Genomic DNA, 20748 nt, shown 5'->3' with positions numbered 1-20748 from the left:
AGCTGCCGCAGGAGCCTCGGCTGTGTTGTCACCCCTCTGCCTGTGGCCTGCCTTCTCCAGGAGGGCCGGTGCCAGCAGATTGCTCCTACACAGGGTGTTTATCTGGAAGGAGCGGCGTTAGATTATGAGTGCAGCCTCCCAGGCGATTTCATGCTTTTGCTGGAACTGTTTTGCAAGTGTTTGTGTTGGAAGGAAGCGGTTCTTCTGAGGAAGTAAATTCTGTGTGTGGGGAGGGAGCGGGCATTTGCTTTTCTGGCTAACTAACTTGGAGAGGGACCGTCGCTCGCAGGTGCGATGGTTGCTTCTTGACCAGCGGCACAGCTTAGGCTTGCTCTCCTCTAACAACCAACACAGGAGGGAGAGCTTCCACAGGTAACCTGCCAGCTCCAGATTGCTACCCTGCTCCAAAAATAAACCCTTCTGAGTGTGACGTGATGGCTTGGTTGCAAAATGCATTAGTAGCAATCCTGGGGAGCCCAACAGGTTTGTATTCATCATCTTGGAGCAGAGACCGGCCCAGTCTCCCTCACTCTGCAGACGTGTTTTTGGTGTCAGTGGCACCCTTTGGAGCTGGGCAAACTGGGGATCTCTCAGCTGTCATATCCTGGTATACCAGCTCTTGTGCCACTCTGCGTGTGGATCCGTTCACTCCTGTGAAGCTACAGTTGTTCAAAGACTCATTCCCAGGGAGATCTGAGCTCTGTAAAAGCTCTGCCCTGCTAAAGATAAGCTTATATGCTAAATTCAGCTGGGAATTGTCTCGGAGGCGAAGGTAGAGTGCGCCTGCTGGAACACGGCGTTCCCGTTAGCTGCACCTCTGGACTAAATGTTTGCGTTTCTGTTTTTAGTTTGTAAAAAGGAGTTGCATCCTTCTATCTCCTGGTGAGTTGGGGGCTGGCCCCAGGGAGCAGCGCTCCTGGATTTTAAGGATTTACTGTTTGTTTTCTTTTCCTTTCTCAGTCTCATCCAGTGGTTTGACACCGCACCAAGCCGGACTTGCCCGCAGTGCAGAATCCAGGTAAAACCATCACCTCTGTACACCCCCGTATTTCTACGGCACGATGCTCTGCTAAAGGGCACCCAGGAGCCATGGTCTGGGCCTGTGGTGATGCAAGGAAAAAGTTCATGGTATGGAGAGAACTTTCTCTCCCCAGGAGTATCTCCTCAAAGGCCTAGAGGGTGACCTCTCCTCAGCCACCCTTCCGATTAGAAGGGGTGGTCCGAGGGTGCCCTGCTGCTGCCTGTATTGTAGCTTCTCTAGGAAGGGTCTCTGGGTTTTCACGGCTTTTATTTAGGCCGAGTAAGTATTGGCATAATGATAGAAGGGGCTGGAAGGGGTTAATCAGGACATCAGAGTTGCATCTCTACAGTACCCTGCTGCTCGCCGTCAGGTAAGCAGCCCATTCTGCTGCACATGGTCGTTATAATTGAGTCCTTGCTTTGCAGCACTCGGCCCTTTGTTGAGAAAAGCGAAGGCTGGGGAGGGAATGAAGGATGTGCTCTGCTTCTGAGATGGGAAGCCAAGGCTTGGGGATCCAGTGGCTTAATCGGGACCTGAACTTCTTTGAAGTCCCTCGTGTCACCAGCCTTGATGCCGCCCGTAGGTCTTGGCGTGTAGTGGCTGCAGGAGATGTTGCCTCACACTCGGATGTCGGCTTTAGCCAGCTGCAGCCTGGGCTTGTTCTGTGTTCGTGCTTCTTTCTTCCTCTCAAGGTCTTGGCCCTTGTTCCTTCCCTGACTTGTTGATTCCCTCTGTTCTTCACTGCCTCTTACATCGCTGGGTTACCATGGAGTTATCGCGAAATAACATCTTATGTAGCAGTAACTATGCAATTAGCTGGTGTCATGACTGTATATAATACTTAAAACACAAAGCTGTAACTGCATGGGGGAGGTGTGGAGAGCTATCAAATTCAATTACAGCACCTTCTGCCTGCAGAAAGCAGCACGTACTTCTGTCTTAGGATTTGGCATCATGTTAGCTCAGCGTCAGCTGCTTGGGCCTTGGCTGCCAGAGAACAGACTGCGCTTGATTCAGAAATGCCTGAATCTTTCTGCTGCGGCTCAGGAGCCTGGCTGGAGTCGCGCTCCCAAAACTGCGTGGGGGGTCTGCTGCTGTGCTGATGAGCCAAAGCAGAGTGTCGTTGCTAATGGTGTTGAGCACGTGATCTGACTTGCCTTTCATGGCCCTGTGACAAGAAGATACCTTCTCCCCCTCCATCTGTCTTCCATATCCGTTGTGTTTCCATACCTGTGCCCATCAACCTCTTCTGTCTCCTGTGTTTAGGTCAGCAAAAGACATGTCATCAATAAGCTGTTTTTTGATGTTGCCCTGGAGGAGCAGACAGCACCGGACGCGGAGACCTTGCAGGTAATTTAACCGGGTGGTTCTCCTGTTGTGTGATGCTTCAGTGTCTTGGAAGTGTGGCCCGGGCTGCCGGTCCTCGGCCAACAGCTGCTTCCTGAGCTGGTGCTCGCGTTTCAGACCTGAAGCACATCAGTGTCTCCTGCCTGTCTCTATTCTCCCTCTTGGTCCTTGCCCAGTCTCAGCTCTGTTGCAAGGAAGTCTCCATGTGGTGGTTTAGAGTTCCCCCTGACCAAATCTCGTGTGGTGACTCAAGAAGCCTCCTATGCTTAACTGCTCTTCCTTCTGGTTCTCGCCTTACCTGGAAACCTCGTGAAGCAGCATCAAATAAACATCCAACTGCTGCTTCTCCCTTGGGTCTCAAAGCCTGCGGGATGAGGCTGCAGAGCTTTTCCAAAAGGCAGGAGAAGGAAAATCCCAAATGCAATGAACTGCTGCTGGTGTTCGTGGCTCAGCTGCATGCGAGCCCTGCTAACCCTTCTGGAAAGAAGGGGCTGTTAGAGGGAGTACCACCTCCTCCCTTCTCCGCAGGTAGGTTTGTTTCCACGGCCTGTAAGGAAGCGGAGCAGTCTTGGTTCCCCAAGATAAATTAGGAAAGGGACTGCCTGAAGCTGCACCGGCAGTGGTGAACGGTGCTGAGGCTGGGTCCTTGTGGGGGGAACCTGGCTGGAGCCGGGGTGCTGGGTGATGTTCTCCAAGTGCCACCCTTAGGTGCAGAGAGCTGGAAGTGAGAAGGGATGAACGCAGGGCGGCTGTTCTCTGTTCTCCTCCTTTGCTCAGTGCGGATGAAGCATGGTTCCTTATGTCTTGGAGTTACCTCTTCCAAAAAAAAGTAATCAGTTGACCTTGATATAATGGGATGCTTGTACCCTCTCGTGTTTAGTATCAGCATGTGCAGCAATTACCATAATTAGCGGTTGCCATGACAATGCTATATGTGTATCGTATTTTTTTAAAAAAAAGCCAGCCAGACGATAGTGTCATTCTTGAAGACTGCTAATAAAGAAACTGAAGGCCAAAGTATGTGTGCCGAGGAAATGAAAAAGCGTCTCTGGGCACTTGAAGCTGGGTGCCCTAGAAACAAAGCAATGGCTTGGAGCGGATAAACATTGCCTTTAGTACATATTCAGATCTGTTCTCGCAAGTGTAAATAGATGAGTGACTCAGAAATGGGTTGACTGAAGAAAATTGCCCTAGAAAAGCTTTCTGTTCCATCTCACCCCTGCCCCAGGATCTAAGATGGGTCCCCCCAGCCTTCCCTTCCAGGCAGGCTGTACTGAAGAGCTGCTCCTGCACAACAAGCTTGATGGTAACTCATTGTGCTCCTACAAAGTTTGTTGTGCAGCCCTCAGAGCAACATCTAGCCCTGAGTGTGCAGCTTTCCTAATGAGAGTGCTTGAGGTCACTATCTGATGGGAAAGAAACAAATCTTTTCTGTGTAGATCAGCGTAGTTAGTTTGTATGGGTATTTACTGATTGCGCCCCGTGCACTGATTCAGGTTGCTGCTGGGCTGATGCTGGTTTGTCACCAGTTCCACGTTGTGTGCTGCCTTGTTTCTGGAGGATATGGAGCACCTTAAGAACATGGGCGACCGTCATGGGTGGGATTTAATGTCCATTTAGACGGGAGTTCTGTCTGCAAAAACAATTGGTGACTTCCTCAGCCAGAACTGATTTCACCTGAAAAAGCCCCCAAATCCAGGGTTTGTTGCCAACCACTGCCTCTCCCTCCAAGAGCCTGGGCATAGAGTGGTACTCGGCTCCATAATCAACTGGAGCTGTACCTGTGCAGCCTGCAAATGTCCTGAAATGAGTATTTGGCCTCCTGCCATGAAAAGGTGGGACTGGGGCAAGGGAGTATGCTTCAATGTCCTAGAAAGCAGAGTGTGCAGCTGTGGTCCAGGGAGACAAGCTTGGGATACTCTTCTGAGAACTAGTCTTACGCGCCCAGTTATATGTGGTCAGAAGAGTTCCCTCATAATCTGAAACCTCTTCGTGTTGTTGCAGAATTATCCAAATTATCTTTTGGATATTAATTGTCTTTGGTGCTATACCTCACTCTTGCTTCTGCTCCGAAATGTTTACAGTCAAAGGAGTGCCGGGGCTGCTTTGCTTCCCACCACCGGGCATCAGTTTCAACTGAAACACCAGAGGGAACTTGGTTCCCTGGAGTAGCTGCAGACCCCAGGCTGAACGCTGCACCATGTCCAAGCGTTCCTGGGTGCTGAGCCTGGGTTTATCCTGTATTGCTCTTAAAGGTTGACCTCAGTGATCAGAACAGTCTCCATGTGGCTGTTCCCAGAGCAGGAAAAGTGTGGGGTTTGGGGTATAACAGCTCGGTGAGGCTGTCTGGAAGATGACGCTTCCCATTGCTTGTGATCTGGGGAGCCGAGAGCCCTTCTTCTGAAGGAAACTTGGACACTTCGGCTTGTTCAGCTTGGCAAAAAGGAGGAAGGAGGAGCAGGATTCCTGCCTGTAAATCCACTGGGAAGGGTAGAAACCTGGGAAGACAGCTGTCTGTCTGTGGTCAGGATATACTCATGTGATCTTAGGAAAAGTGGTCTTGTAACTCAGGCTGGCAGAGAGAGGAGAGCTTCTATCACAGGAGTGAAAACCGGGAGCAGCCTTTAGGAGCACTGGTGGAAGATGAGGGATTTCAGATTAAGTTGATGAATGAGGTAATGTTACATAGCTGCCCACAGTAGCCAGGCATTTCTTTGCTATCATGCTAATTAGCCCATCTTGTGAGCTCACTAATTGTTCCTGAATAGGACTCTGAGGAAGCTACTCCAGAATAGTTCCTGCAGCAGAGTTAATTCCATGTCAGCCCTCCAGCTGTTGTCCCCCCGGGGGGCAAATCCAAGTCAGCTCTGCTAGGCTTTGCATTTAGTCCCTTCTGCTTATGGAGCTTGACATCCCATATTCTCTCTCCTGCCTTTGTCACTAGCAGAGCTTCGCTCTGGTCCCATCAGTTCCGTGGTCACTGGTGCTGCTATTCTCAGCTCAGATTTGCATGTAGCGTTCTGGGTTGCACAGATTTGTGTGCTCTGCTTCAGTACTGTGTTGGCATTTTATTGTGGTTTTATTCCACTGCAGTTCCTGCCTGACTTGTGCTTTCCTCTGCAGTTCTCTAACACAGCACTTTAAGTAATCTTCTGTTGACTCTTTCTTGTATATATTTTTCTCTCTATTTTTTTGTATATATACACACATATATATTTATATATCGCCCTTCTTTGTAACCTCTCTATACTTCCTTTGCCTATTTGCCAGTGTTCATAAGTCACATCACTTCGTTATCTATAATGTAAACTATGGGGCATTTTCTGTCTCTTTCTGATCCTTAATGAAGGCACTAGAAGCATTTCATCTTCCCCAGACCCTTGTGGCATCCGGGAGTTATGTGCCCTCAGTTTGGTGTGGATTGGTTTATCGCTGATCTGTTCATGGCCATTCAACTGAGCTGTTAGCTCGTATCAGCATCCCAAACTGCAGTGACTTCAGCATCCGTCAGAATGCTAGCTAGTGCCTTTTGATTGTATGCTTGGTTACCTTTTCAGGCATTTGGACATGCCCTCCTGTCTGCCACCTGCACCCAATTAAAGTTCATTTCAGTTCAAAGCAACTCTCAAGCCAGTTAGTCTGGCAACATCCCTGCCTTACTGCCTTGTTTAGGTAAAACGTTATAAAAATTGTTCCTGTCTGATTTCCTGTGTTTCCCTGAGAGCCTTCCAAAATTATTCAGCTAAAACAAGATGACTGACAGTGTGAGAAACACAAGGTTGATAAGGCTAAGACGAAACTGGGATCTTCTCTTCTCCCCCTGAAGAATGCCAGTTGGAGGTGCTCTTTGTGTTCCCTGTGGTAGTACTTGCTTGCAACTTGGTGCTTGCTGTAGCTGCGTTCCCTTCTTAGCACCTGGCCAGTGCAAATGTCCTGCCGAGAAACCTCTCGGGTCCTTTTAAGATCTGGTGAAAGCTCCTCTGCAGGGCATTTCCTAATCGGGTTTTCTGTGTTGTGTTTCAGAATGAACTGGACAAGGTGAAGGCTCAGCTCTCTGTGAAAGGTGAGTTCCAGCTGCCAGCGGGGGATCGGCAGCCCACGATCGACAGGTCCTGGGCTCTGGCTGTGCTAGGTGGCTTGCCCAGGCCTGAGGAAGTCCTGTGCAGAGCCTACCCCTCTCTGAAGCCGAGGGCATGGTGCAGGCTGCAAACTGTTTTGCTGGAGCAGCTTCTTCACAGCTTTTTCTGAGGCAAGACCTCCGAAAGCTGTACAAAGGTTGTATGACGGAGCCAGAGTCCACAGCCTGGCCCAGCTCTGCTGTAACTGGGGAGCTCTCTGCAAGTTTAGAGACATATATGCAATTTTTTTGCCCCTCTTCCTAATCACAAGCTACAGAAGTGCAGCACAGCTATATCTGGAGCAGGCTTGCTGAAAGCAAAACCCTTGGTTTGCTCACTGGGAAACTCACAGCTGCAGATGGCAAAGGCTTGTTCCTTCTAACAGATGAGGGGGTAAAAGTGGTGCCCAAGCAGCAGTGGGAAGGCTTTGGATTTGTTTGGCTGTTGCAGTGCCACATGTCGCGCGAAGAGCAGACGGAGTTCAGTGTGTGTGTGCTTCCATTTTCCCATTTTTAATTTTAGAGGATGTTTGAGGGAGGCAGGAAAAGCAAAAGCCCTGGAGACTTGTCGATGGGTTTTAAGCATCGTCTGTAGGCAGCCTGTCATCAGAACATGAGTCATGAGCAGCGAAAGGAAAATGTCAGTCTGAGTGACAAAAATCCAAAGACACACTAGCAGAAGAGGAAAAAAAAATCTTTACAGAATGCTGGGGGCTCACCCACGCTCTGAGAGGCGACTTTCCTCTGCCTTCCCTGTGTGCACGAGACAGACATGAATAGCCAGTAGATGGAGGATTCAGTCCTTAGCCTGCGAGCAGAATTGGACGGTCTGCACGTCTCTATTCTGAGGCCTGTTCTCTTGCCAGCTTGGTTGAGTTTAGTGACTTGGTAGAGAGCCAGATCTTCTGGGGAAGGTGGCTGGGATTCTTGCTAGGACGTTATCCAAGAAAAACTGCTCGAAGGCCTGCTCATCTTCTCGACTTCTGGTGAGTAGAGGTTGGATTCGACGTTCCCTGTCCCATTCTCTTCTCATATTGGAAATGAGAAGCTCCTTCCCACTCCTGCCTTCTTTGCTGTGGGCACTCTGCTCTCTGGTGGTTCTTGTGTATAAATTCTTCACTTAAAGATGTGCTCTGTGCTGTGTGCTGTAGAGGAGCTGTGTAATTGCCAGTCTCTGATCTGCTTGCAAATGGCTCTAGAGGTGCGGAGCTCCGAGCAGACCCAGCAGGCGATGTGGGAGGCACTCTGAATGAGCTGAAAACTCATCCCTGCAGCACGGGGAGGTTTGACTCCTGCCGTCTGCCTCTGGGCAGCTGGGAACAGAGGAGGGGGAAGCCCTAACTCTTTTGGTGGATGTGGAGTCCCTGCAAATGCAGGGGAGCATCTCCAGGCTGTGCTGCCTCTGGTGAGGAAGGGTTATTCAGATCAATGGAGTAAAAATGCTTTGCTAAGAAAGAAATCTGTGTTTCCCTAGCCACCTGTGTGCTTCTGCTGGGATGTGTTCCTCTCTTCTTCCCCGGTCCCACGTGGCTCTTCCTGTCTGATCGAGCAGTGAAACTGCACTGCGGGTCATGCTTCCATGGGCTGTGGTGGCACAGTTTGAAACTGGATCGCTTGCAAGGAGAAACAGCTTGTTGGAGAGGCACTGATTTGCTCTCCACTATTGTCAGGCTGGAGCCACGGGCAATTTTAGCAAAGACAGAAGATGCTGAGCTGAAGACTTTACCCTGCTCTCGGCAGGGTTAGACAGAGGCATTGCTGCTTTCCCTCATTGCCCAACTGCTTCGAGCTTTCCAGTGATGCTGGCTGTTCCCTGCTTAGGTCTGTCAGCTCCTGATGATGGTTCTTGCTTTGTGAGCTGTTCTTCCCTTGTCTCAACAAAGAAAATTGAAATCTGGTGTTGTTTTCCACCATCTTCTCTCTGGTGGTCAGAGGCATGTGCTCTGTTCCTGGGTTGCCTGTGTGGGGAGGGACAGCAGGACTCAAAGGTTTTGTGACCTGCAAAAAGTGGGCGCTCTGGGGAATCTACTTAAGCTGTCGCATGTCCTGCGAAGTCCCCAGTGCCCAGCAGAGCTCTGCTTTACTGCCTCTTGCCCTTCAACGTAGGTGCTGCGGTGAGGGTAGTTGCAGCAGCATGGTGACGCAGCAGCGTGGTGGATCGCTGTATGCAGCTGCCCGACAGCCCCCAAAGGGCTTCCCCACATGTAAGGCTCCACGTGGAGAGGACGGGCTGGGGGCTCGGCTCTCCAGCTCTGTGACAGCTCGGTGTAACTCGAGAACAGTTTTCCCTGTGCAAGCCTGGCTGTGAGAGCATGCAAGAGTTAAGATGCATCAGCTTAATGCTAGCAGGGCTGGCACTGGGAAGCTATTAAAGGGAACTTGTTATCTTTAGTAAAGAAAATCTTGAAGCCTGCTGGCACTGGGAGAAGAAAATGCTCAGTACAGACCCTGGTGCAGACAGCACTTAGGGAAATGGCTTTCTACAGGAACAGCCAACTCCTAGCAGCCTGGAGCCTGAGGCTGTTTGTTGTGCTCCTGCTGCTGTGGGGCAGCTGAAGTCTGGGTTACCAGGCCATGACCTTTTTCTTTTTTCTTTTCCAGAGAAAGAAAAGCGGGAATGCCAGGCTGTTGTGGATGGGCTGAGGGACACTCTGGATGTGCGCAATGCCACAATAGAGTCGCTCCAGAAGGTGCTGGGAGAGACAGAGATGCTGTGCTCCTCTCTCAAGGTACCTTTCCCGTCCCCGGCAGGACTTCAGCATTAACCATTGCGCAGTCGGTGTTGGTTTTGTTGAAGATCTCCGCAGGCCCTGCTAATAAAGAGATTGTGGTGGTGGGATTTTGGATCTGGTGCCTCGAGACTCCCATCTCCTTGATCTCTGGGGCAGCGTAGCTGGGTTTTCATGTTGGGTTTATTAATCCGAAGCAAGTAGTGTTGCTGGTCTCGGTCCTGAGTGCGGTCCACCCAGGGTGATTCAGAGGCGTAAAAGCCAGGCCTGTGGCTTGCGTACAAGTGGCTGCATGCTCAAGGCAGAGGTGGCCGGAGGGGGAGAGAGATGCCAGCCCAGCCTGGGGGATGCTGGCTGAGCCTTGCTAATGAAGTGGCAGCGCTGATCATAAAGGTAGCAGCATGAACCGAGAGTGGGGACTGGCCCCAGCGCCCCATTGCCGAAACACTGGCTCCCTGCGGTAGAATGTTCTTCTGAAATGGGTTTAGGCCAGGCGGGATTCAAGGAAAATTAGTTTCTTAGTTTGATTGGAGGAGAAATCAAACTGAAATATATGGAGGGGGAGTTGCAAGCTTCAGCTGAGTGGGATTTGATCTAGCTAACTCTCCTGTTTCTGTTCTGTTGCCAGGGCTTTCCTTCAGTTAGGTTAGTAATGTATGAAGTCCAGGGATCAAATATTCCTGTTGTGTTTCAGCGTGCAGTGACTCAGTGTGTAGTCATGTACTGTGCGTAAACAGCAAGTGGAAGACGGTAAGAGCAGGAGCCGCTTTGTTGGGATGTCTTGTAGTGAGCAGCTTCACTTTGCCTTGGCGGTGGGCTGGGCTGGGCAGTCTCCACTGTGTGAAGATGATGTGCCTGTCACAAAAGATGGGGTTCAGGCAGGTCGGGTTGTGAGCTGCAGGCTGAAAGGCAGGGTAGGGGTCAACTGCGCTTCCCAAGATATCTGCCCCTTGGACTATGAGTCTGACCCGATAGCTTAAACAGCATCCTGTTCCTTGACCTGCAAGGCCAAGTGGCCCAGGGAGAGCTTGTAGATGGGTTGCGGGGTCGTCTTGCTGTATGCCACCTGCAGCTGGGCTCTTCCTGGGAGGAACCAGTCCGGGAGGTCTGCCTGACATTAGCAATGTGGTGCTGTCCTGGGGTGGAAGGAGAGAGATAGTAAGGAATTAATGCCAGACAGACCTTTCTGTGAGGCAGCACAACTTTTTTTGCCTGACCATGGGATTATATCCAATCTGCTTGGGTGTAAATGCAGCCTGGGTCTGTGCCATGCCAGAGATGCTCCTGGGATCCTGACTGTACCGGTGGCAGGATACTTCTGATGCTCCCTACTCCTGCAGAAACAATTGTGACAGTGGAAGCTGGTGCTTGCTGCTCAAGTCAACATCTCTGTGCTTAGCTTTCCTGCCTGGCACCTCAGGGGGCGGCTCTCTGGTTATCTTGCCTGTTGCAAAACCCTCTGTGTATGCTTAAGTCCTCTTAATGAGAGCTGGGCAGGGCAGAAGGATTAGGGACCTGGAGGTATCTTTTCTGTGGTGTATGGCGTTTCGCAGCTGAATGCCAAGCACTGTCTTATACTGCATCATTAAAGATTAAAGCACTAAACTTCTGCAGTGAAAATACAGGCTTAACTAGCTGTGACGCAGGTCAAGCCCACAGGCTGTGAGCCGTTCATGTCTTCTGCTAGTGCTGTCAGCTTCCTTTGTGTGAGAGTTTGCTGCTGTTTCAGGCTGTCTGAGGCTAGGGACTCTGCTCTAACCTGGCACAAAACACTGCTTTGGGGATCTGAGGTGTAGAGAGCTCTGGTTAGGAAGAGCCAAAGGTGGGCTCTGCTTAAGCAAGAGTAACACATGAGCCTGCAACACTGGCCCGCTGCAAAGTCCCAGCAGTTTCACAGCTGTTTGGTTTCTGTGGCAGGAAGCAGATAAAATCCTTTAACTTCTGCGTGGAAGGGAGCTTTATGAGGTGATGGTCTTTGGCCAGGCTTTTCCCTGGAGTCAGCACTGTGCTGAAACCAGGCCCAGAGCCTTTTGAAGCTGCTGTGTGAGGTGCCCAGGCACACACAAATCTAGACAACACAGACGCATTGGAATGGTGCTAATTCAGGCCAGCTTTCCCCTATCCTCTGCCACACTGCAGATCTGTGCTTTTCCAGCTCAGCTGGGGTTCTCTGTTACTGCTGCCTACTGCTGGAGAGCCTGGAAAGGTGATGGCTGTAACAGGCTTGCAGCCTCTCCAGGCAGGTGAGAGAATTGCCCAGGTGGGTGTCTGATCTGGCTGTGGTCTCCCAGAAGAGACCCACTCAGCATTCCTATTTATGTTTTAAGCAGCTAATGGCAAGGAGAATTGGGAGGCAAAAGCAAAGGGATCAGCTGTGCATGGAGGAAAAAGCAATAACAAGGTTTGCTTGCCGTGGACTCCCTTGCTTTTGAAAAACAAATTGTCGCTGTGGACACGGTACTGCACAACTCCACAAATGCTCCCAGCAGAAAGGAGGCTAAGATGCAGTTTCAGCACCAGACTTGTCTTGCGATTAGCACTGAGACCCTGCTGCTCTTGCAAGGAGCCAGAGCTAGGGGTGCAGCAGGGAGGGAGCTAAACTCTCCGTAATCCTGGGCTGCTGAGGCGGTGATAGCATTAAGAGCCAATGTAGGCTCCCAGCTGCCTGCAGTGCGCATAAGCCAGGATATTTCTCTAACAATCCCTGGAGCCTTCCTAACGGTCCGTGTGCTTGCCTCTCTGCAGAAGCAGATGAAATTCCTGGAGCAGCAGCAGGAGGATAACAGAAGTTCAAAGGAGGAGGCCCGCCGTCTGCGAAACAAGCTGAGAAGCATGGAGCGGTGAGATCCCGGGCTCTCAGTGGGCTGCATGCCTCCCTCCTTCTCCGAGAGGGAGGGAGGGGTCCTGCTGTGCCTGCTGCAACATCCATCTCCACGTGCTGGGTCGTCTTACCCCGTAAGGTTGGAAACTGCTGCATTAGCAGGCCTGCCCTTGCCTGTCCGTGCTCTTGCCCCTGCTATGTTTCCAGAGAGCTGCTCTCCCTAAAGAGAGGCAAGGCATGGTACTGGCCTCATCTCTAGTGCTTCAGGCATGGCTACATGCCATTCCTGTTATCAGAGGACGCTGGGGCAGAATCCCAGCCCAGGAACAGTCAGCCACAGGGCTACGAGGCCCAAGAGCTGTGCCATCGGCCCCATGTGCCGTATGTGTGTACAGCTGCCCCTTCTCTAGTCTGTCCACATAGTGTTACTCTTCCCTAGCAAAAAACCCTGCTTGTGGTGGGGCAATTATCTCTCTCTTCCCCACCACAACATCCAGAGTGCCTGCAGCAGGAGTTTAGGCTGCACCAGCTCTTGGGGGGAAGCAGGGCTCCAGCCTCTTTTCCAGCTCTGTTTGTGACTCATGAGCTGAGGGTACTTTTTTTTTTGTGTAGGATTGAGCTGTTGCTTCAGAGCCAGCGCCCCGAAGTGGAGGAGATGATCAGAGAGATGGGAGTCGGGCAGGCAGCGGTGGAACAGCTTGCAATCTACTGTGTCTCACTGAAAAAGTAGGTGCTGCGGGCTTGGCGTAGCCGGCTCGGGCTGTCCTGGGTGTGCCCAGGGAGAACCCTCTGCCAAGTACCAGCAGGCACACAGGCTCTGCAGGGCTCTTGCCGCCTGTTTGGGCCTCCACTGGGTTTTGACTGACAGATCCTGGGGACCTAGATTGGAGCCTGTCACACTGAACTGTTGTCACTGTAGTGACATGCGTGTCACCATGGGAACTGTCTCCAGAGCTGTCAGTGCACCTATGAGGTGATGATCATTATTCCCTCCGTTCTCCTCTCATGCCTGGGGGGAAATGAGTGGATGAGGGGCTCGGGGCTGTACCCTCTGCTGCATCGCACTGTGCAGCTGTGGCCTCAAGCGCTCTCTGGCAAGGCGAATCTGCACTGCTGCCCTCCCCTACCTGGAAATCCATCTGGTCCTGCTGGGCAAAACCACAGCTTCTTTGGGTCTGTTCTGATGGCAGCTGAATAATTGTAGCTTTGATACAAAGCTGTAATGAGGCAAGTGTCCCTGTGGTGTAATTGGGAATGAATGTGCACGGCCAATAGTGTGAAGTTTCTGAAAAGTCACTTAAAGCAAAATCCCCTGTTTGCTGCCAGCATGGAGGCTGCTCTGTTGTCTGTCTGTCTTTTCCACTGGCAACTGAAATGGATCCGGTTTCCATTTTGTTGGTGAGATCTGTTCAGGCCCTGTTCTCAGGCATGGTATCCCATGCAGCTTTTTTCTCCCCCATGGTGTAGTGGTATGTTTGACACGCTGTCAGTCGGCGTTGGTACACTCAGCTCCGTTCCCTAACGGGCTTTGGGTCTCCTGGGTTTCCTTTGGTGGCTCTGCAGTTGCAGAGCTTTGAATTAAGGCTCTTGGCTTATCTCTGAGAAGTTCTAGCTCAATCCTCTCGCAAACAGCATGACTCTTCTGGTCTCTTTGCAGGGAATATGAAAACTTGAAGGAGACTCAGAAGATCTCTAGTGAGATGACAGAGAAGCTGAAGAAGGAGCTCTTTTCTGTCAATAGCAAGGTAAAGGAAGCATGTGAGTCGCTAGGGTGACATCTGGTCTGTAGATCCCTGTCAGTAACTGTGGCCTGAGCCCTCTGCAGTGACCCCCTCCCACACTGAGCACTACTTGAGTGGTACAGGCGGTGTGGAAGTGTCAGGCTGGAGTTTCTGGGTGTGATGGTGCGGTGACTGTGCAGCTCATGGGCTGTTGTCAGGAGTGCAGTCTCTGAAGACACTGGTGGGGCAGCATGTGCAGAGCCAGCCAGAGTTTGGCAGGGAGCCTGGACTGGAAGGCAGCAGCATGCCGGTGCTCGCTGTTTCCACTGGGCTCTGGAAGCAGCACTGCCTTCATCCTGCCACACTGCTGAGCGTGAGCTAGCTCAGCCGCCAGCCCCTTACTGATGCAGAATTGGGCCCCTAGGAAAGGTGGGAAGGGGTTTGGAGCCAGCACCATTCGAGCAGGGCTTAGCCCTGGCTTGGCACAACCACAGTCATACCCAGCCTTGTGCCTTCGGCAGACCGAACTGGGCCAGGGCTCCCGCGTGGTGCTGGGCCCAGGCAGGAGAGGTCCCCGAAGTGTGGTGAGGACGTGCAGGTGGCTCTGTACAGAGCCTGCCTGGGCTGGTCCTGACCTGGTGCAGAGCTTGGAGCTGCTGATGTGCCTCTATTGCTGTGCTCCCCCTGCTCCAGGCCTGGCTGGGCTCTGTTAGCTCATGTCGGAAATTGTTTTCTGTCAGTTCTGGTAGGAAGTCCCCACGAAAAGTGTGTGCGTGTAGCCTTGCTCTCCAAGGCGCAGGTGTTCCCTGGGGCATGCCCCCATCCAAGCTCACAAAGTGGGAGACTGTGGGTGGATTTGGCCTATTTTTGTTTCCTGGCCATAGCTGTTGTGGTCCCCTCAAATGGAGAAGGAGGTTCTCAGATTGCTGTGCTATTCCTGAAGGGAGTTAACCCCCTACATGAGGTGCTGCTGCTGGAATCGGGCTGCTCTGGCTGAGTCAGTGCCAAGCTGCAATCACCGGCTTGGGTCAGGAGGATGCGAGTCAGTGCACTCAGGGCTCCGGGCTTGGCTGACGGAGACCTGACTGTACCGACACTTTGTGGGCTGGCCCAGACCCCTGAACCCACAAAAGTCTCTGATGTGGTAGCAGTCCACTTCTCGACCCCTGCTCCTGGCATGCTTCCCTGTTGAATCAGTCTTGTCCATGTGCCACCACTGCTGATGCACAACCATCTTCCAGCCTGTGGTTTGTAATTCCTGTGCTCTGGTGTATCCAAAGTCCTGCAGGAATTCAGGGTGCAGCCACCAAGTGTTAGAGCAGGGAAATGCTGTCACCATCAGGCATAAATGCTTGGGAAATGTTATAGGAAGGTTTGTGCTGGGCAAGCAGCCCTGGAGATCCCTCTGCAGGCAGCTTGAGGAAATGGGCAGGCATTGCATTGCTCTGATACAAGAGAGACTGCCACAGGAAAACTGAGCCCTGAAACAGGGGAAAGCAGCATGTGCTGCAGAGCATACCACTCTCATGGGGGATCTGCAGTTTCCCTTACCTGTGTGTTGTAACTAGCTGTTTGGGGGTGTTTGTTCTGCAGCTGCAGAAAACAGTTTCAGAGTTGGAGAAGACAAAGGAGGAGTTAAAAAGCACCCAGAAGGATCTGAAGAATGCGGACAAGGAGATCTTGGTGAGAATATCATTCCTCAGTCTGCAGTAACTGGCAGCTGGCCATGGCCTGCAGCTGCAAAGCCAGGAATTATGCTGGCTTTTTGCTCAGTGACTAGGTTACCCAGCCCACCTTACCTCTCTTATGTGCCCCACCTCTGAGCTCCACCTGATGCTGATTTATGGAAAAGGGGCAAAGCATCTGCTACTAAATCTTTGCTTATGTTGCTGTCTGTTTTCCCTCCTCCCTCCAGAGTTTGAAGAAGAAGATAGACATCCTTCAGGATACTCTGAAAGTGCCATCTGTAACCAGAGAGACGCTCAGTCGACTAGTCTTTGAAAGGTTAGTGAAGTGCATCCTCAGATACAGGCCAAGGATGGAGATGGCAGGTCCAAAGTAAGAGTTGACAGTTTAACTAGCTGGGGAGGCAGAGATGTACTAGTCTGGCAGGCATCACAAGAGCGTGGTCGTCTTGCTCCTTGTGTCCTATTCTGGTTTTTTTCTTGTTGCTGACAAGATGGTGTTTGATTTACCTGGAAAAGTGTGTGTTTTGCAGGGTTTGGGTCAGGATAGGATGGAAGAATGGGCTAGGTTTTGACAAACTCTTTGCTGCTATGTCCTGCCAGGGAAATATCCCTGAAGCTGCTCTTCTGGTTGCCTCAGAGTTGGCCTTCCAGTGAGCGTGCCCTGGCATGTGGAGACCAGAGGTCTTTGCCAGACAGAGGAACCTAGCCTGAAAATGGCATTTTTTTACATTTTTATCAAGCCCTTTCTTTTGAGGAGCCTGCGCTATTAACCCAGTACAGCAAGCTGTGTTGTGTACACAGAACAAGTGTGCCAGTGTGTTTCCCTGGGCTCAGGGTGCTGCTGTTATAGCACAAGCCATTCAAGGGTGAACAGTAGTTTTGGGGCATTGACTATAAACTCTGGGATTTGGATTGTCCTTTCTGTTACTTGTAAGCAGAATGGGGCTCTGATCCTGGTCCCACTGCTGTCTTGCAACTCAATAGTGTAGCTTGCAACTCTGTCTTCTTCTTGTCTGCTGGGTGGCAGGCAGTGGCCTCCTGATGGGGCTGACATTTTGCATGGCCTTGCAGCCCCGCTCCCGTGGAACTGCGGCACCCGAAGCTCCACCGCCCGGCCCACAGCGATGAGATCAATCTAGATGCTACTTTTGATGTGGACACCCCTGAATATCAGCCCTGTAGATCTCTCGTCAGCCCTGCAAAAAGGCAGAAGCTGGATAAAAAGCCGTGAGTGTTCCCTCCTCTTTTTGTGGGAGCTTCTAAAGGAGATCAAAGTCTTGCTTCTTTGGATGTTGCTGTGTGAGATCAGATAGCTCTCCAGCTGCCTGATGTCGTGCTGCAAGTTTCGTCATCATTTGCTTGGCCTTGTCTGTCCTTGCCAGCTCCACTTGAACAATAAATCTCTGCTGATTTGCTCCTTGGGCTTTTTACAGGCCTCCTGTGGTAAATCTGGCGAAGAAAGTTCTGAAGGAAACAGTGGAGGTAACAGGACTAATCTTGATTTTTCTGTATCACCTCTTTGATTCTGCTCTTAATAAGCTTGAGATAAAGGACCCATTTTTTTCCATGTAGGAGACGCTGTTACTGTAGACTGGCCCATCTATAGAACCACAGTACATGCTTCAAAGTGCTTTGCTTGACAGTCTCCTAGAAACGCTGTATTGCTGCCTCAGGCCTCCTGGAACTGGGCAGGAGAGGGAGGGTACGGACCCATGTGCTTTTTGCTGATTATCCTGCCTCAGACGTGCTTGGCAAACACAACATGGGGCTGATCACAAGGGCTCTGGGGTCAGCTAAGGGGGCTGTTCTCCCAGGCTTGCTGGGTGCAATGTCCTGCCTCCCAGGCGCCGCTCCACATGAGCCCCAGTGGGAGGTTTGAAGCTGCTGTTCCTTGGCCTGACATGTGGTACAGCAGTAACTATTACCCCAGATAGCTGTCTGCGTTATTAGTGCTCCCTGTATGTGGACTAAATTCAGCAGATCATGCTGGTTAAAGGGCTTTTCTCATTATTTTGTGGGACAGAATTGGGCAGATGATCTGGAGGATGATGCTCTTAAAGGACTCTTGCCAGCATTCATCAGGAACTCTGTTCTCTCCAAGAAGCCATCTTCGGGTAGCTTGCTGGGTCCCCACAAGAACATGGGCACTGTAAGTATGACTGTCCAGTTGGTGAGCTTGTCAAGGCCTGGCACTGCACACCTCTGTCCTGAAGTGACCCTACAGGAGGAAGCAAATCAGGCTTTTACCTTGCCACATACAGTGTGTAGAAAATAAGTCTTGGAGCATGACCTGGCTGCTTCCCAGTCCTGCAGAGCTCCAGGGATGACAGATGCTCATTCCCTTCCTGGCAGCAGACTAAATGGCCCTCTATGTCCCATTCTTCCACCTCCTTGGAGCTTGGGGTGTTTTCCTTGTATTCCTCAGTCCCAGTGACAAAATCCTAAGCCTTGCTGCTGCTTGGAAGGCTCAGCTTGCTTCAGAAAGTGCCCAAGATACCCAAACTTTACTAATACCCTTGGGTCTGTCCTTTTCCAAAGGTGAGGGCTTAGCACAAGTACTGAGCATTTCCAGGTGCTTGTAACCCCTCCCCAGAACCTGTGGCCTGCGAGGCTCCCCCTTCCCCATAACCAATACAAGGAGAGGGAGCCAAGGCTCTGTGCTGCTGCTCCAGGCTCATGTCTTTCTCTTTCCTAGGTGAGGATGGGGTACGATGGCTTGGGAGGCAGAACAAAGTTCATACAGCCTGTATCCTTTCCTGCAGCTCGCATGGCAGTAGTGATGCTCTGGGGACCTCATCTCTGTTCCTTCTCTTTGGTCTCAGTCATCCTGGGGAGTCGTGTCCCCCAGTCAACCAAAATGGGCTGGGATCTCAAGGAACCATCAAATTTCTCTCTATCTGACTCTGAGCTCAGCAAAGGCATCAAGGACCTGAACTTGCTGAGAGCATTATCAGTGGTGGCTCATTCAGAGAAGCATATCAACTAGAAATCAGCACAATTTCCAGGGACTGCCTACGCCCTTGGGATCTTTGAGCAGCAGCGTAGCGCAGCCTCTTCCTGGCCGCATGCCTGCCAGCCCGTGCAGCTGAAGCCTTCATTCCTGCGGGACTCTGCTGCTCTGCTGTGCCTGTCCTGGTGGGCAGCCCTGCAGCGGGCAAGGAGCAGCTGGGCTGAGCTTACCCAGCGGATGGGGAGCTGCCCTGACTCCCACTCCTCACGCAGGAGCAATGTACCGTCCCCTGTGGAGGCTGCCCCTCACCTGCCTTCCCCAGGCAGTACTGTCAGAGGGGTGGGTGGTACCTATGGCTTTGACACTGTTCTAGCTCCTGGTGCTGGTTTTGAGGGGGTTTTTGCTCTTTGTAGAAAACCAGGAGGCTGAAGCAGAGAAGCAGCCATGAGCTGGAATCATAACCTGCTGGGAAGCCTTGGGCTGCTGCTCCTGTGGCCTCACTGTGGAGGGGTGGAGGGACCCCATGGCAGGAAGGTGCTTGAGCCAGATCTCTGGGGCTAGATGTGCCCGTGCTGCCACCCTGAGGTGAATGGAGAAGGTGGGCAGCCATCCCAGTGCTGTCCCTTGCCTGTGGCTGATGGAGGAGCAGCTCATTTCTCTAAGCCTGAGTGCTGCTGGTGTGCTGGTTTGTGTAACCCTGCAGTTCTGCTAGCATAGCCTGCACCTGCCTTTCAGTGCTGCAGGCTTAGTTTTCGCCACTTCTCTGTCTCTGAATGGCATGTGAGTTAAAGAGGACTTGCTGCTCTAAGGGCTCTTCTCTTGGGGTTGCTCTGCTTTGGGATGCTGCAGGCTCTGGCTGCTGTGCCTTTCCCTGCACAGTGCCCTGGCTCTGACATGCAGGGTAGGTCTCGAAGCTCTGATGGATATGCTTAAATGCTGTTTTGTGTGCAAGGGGGTAGCATAGAAGTGGGAAGCATTCCTTGACTTGTGGGACAGGAGCATGCCTGAGCTCTGCTGCTGTGAGTAGAGGGCAAAGCCCAACCTGTCCTGCAGGGAGTTTTTCTTTGGGTGCAGATGTCTCGGTCCCAGGTCTGTGGTTCAGGCTAGTCTGCAGCAGGTATGGGATCACTTATGTCCTCAGGCCCTTGGTCTGTAATTTCCTTGACAGTTTTACCTCCAGACAAACCTGGCAGAAATCCGTCCGTTAGCAGTGAGGAGCAAGAAGAAGAATGTCTCCAGGCCTGCGTCTGCAGCTCCCTCCGCATCTTCCTTCAGCAGCAGCCAAGCCAGGCTGGACAGTTTCCTGCAGTGAGAGCCCCCGCCGTCCCGGGGAGCGGCTGGGCAGGCGGCTGCAGGGCAGAGCGCATTCGCCCAGCGCCTGGCACGAAGCAATGGGCAACCACTGCTGTGCGGGGGGCTACTATTTGCAAAGCACCGATGCTGTGTGTGGGTGAGATGAGCTGCCCTGGGGACAGTCCTGGCCTTGCAACAAGCTGACAGGAGACCAAGCCTCTGGCTAATGCTTGGACTGATTTACCCCCCTCATTTTACCCCTCCTTCCTCCTATTTTCATGCAGAGTAAACAGGGTTTTATCACATTCTGGCCTGCTCAGAGCTCTACAGTTTCTGCTGCTGCTGTTGGGCTCTCTGACATCAGGTGGAACTGCACTTCTTGGATGCAGCTGCAAGCTAGAGATGCGGGAAGGGTATCTGGGATGTCAGTCTGGAGTGAGAGCAGGGAGAAGCAGCTCTATGCCTGGTGTAAACAGTTCAAAGAAAGTTTCCTGGAGGAAGAAATGTGCGTAGGGCAGAGCAGCCCTGGCTCACGCTGTTGCAGGGTGGCTGTACGTTCATCAAATTGATCAGCTTCCCTCTGTTGCGGGGCCTGTGACTTCTGGGGAGACCCACAGGCAAGGCTGGGGGATGCTCTGTCTTGCCCTGGTTTGGGCCATGAAGTCCACTGCGTTTTTTGCAGGCTTGGCACTGAAATCACTGACTTGGGGAGGAGGGTGTTGGGGGTGACCACCTGCTCTGCTTGGAAATGGGGAGATCGGTGTGCTGATGTGACCTCTGTTCTTGGCACATGTTGGTGTGAAACTCATTTATGAATTTCTATTTTTTTTTAATGAGATTGTAGAGTTTGTTCTTTTGAAACTGGTCTGCCTAGTGATTTGAGGGTTTGGAAGGGCCTGAAGAAGTGCTGGAGAATGGCTCCCTTCAGGGGAGGGGGAGACTGATGGGGCTGAACCTGTCTGGGGTTCTTCAGCCGGAGACATGGGACAGGAGATCCCCTCTTGCCCCAAGGCTGTAGCAGGGCTGTTCAAGCTGCAGGGAACAGACTTGGTGGGGTACCT

General features: G+C 51.8%; 1 protein-coding gene across 1 annotated transcript; it reads left to right on the top strand.

Annotated features, from left to right (window-relative positions):
• Positions 1-848: 848 nt before the first annotated feature.
• On the top strand, positions 849-19706 carry TRAIP (TRAF interacting protein; the record flags this gene model as incomplete). Its single annotated transcript, XM_009579610.1, has 15 exons — positions 849-882; positions 961-1018; positions 2288-2371; positions 6392-6431; positions 9087-9214; positions 11960-12054; positions 12648-12761; positions 13693-13780; positions 15350-15439; positions 15672-15760; positions 16516-16671; positions 16878-16926; positions 17468-17593; positions 18140-18190; positions 19575-19706. Coding segments are annotated over 15 exons (1334 nt in total), but the record flags the coding sequence as incomplete, so codon positions are not given.
• Between the last annotated feature and the right edge of the window lie 1042 nt (positions 19707-20748).

Source organism: Fulmarus glacialis, unplaced genomic scaffold (genome assembly GCF_000690835.1).
Source record: "Fulmarus glacialis isolate BGI_N327 unplaced genomic scaffold, ASM69083v1 scaffold3146, whole genome shotgun sequence".
Taxonomy (NCBI): domain Eukaryota; kingdom Metazoa; phylum Chordata; class Aves; order Procellariiformes; family Procellariidae; genus Fulmarus; species Fulmarus glacialis.
This window is presented reverse-complemented; position numbering and strand designations above follow the sequence as displayed.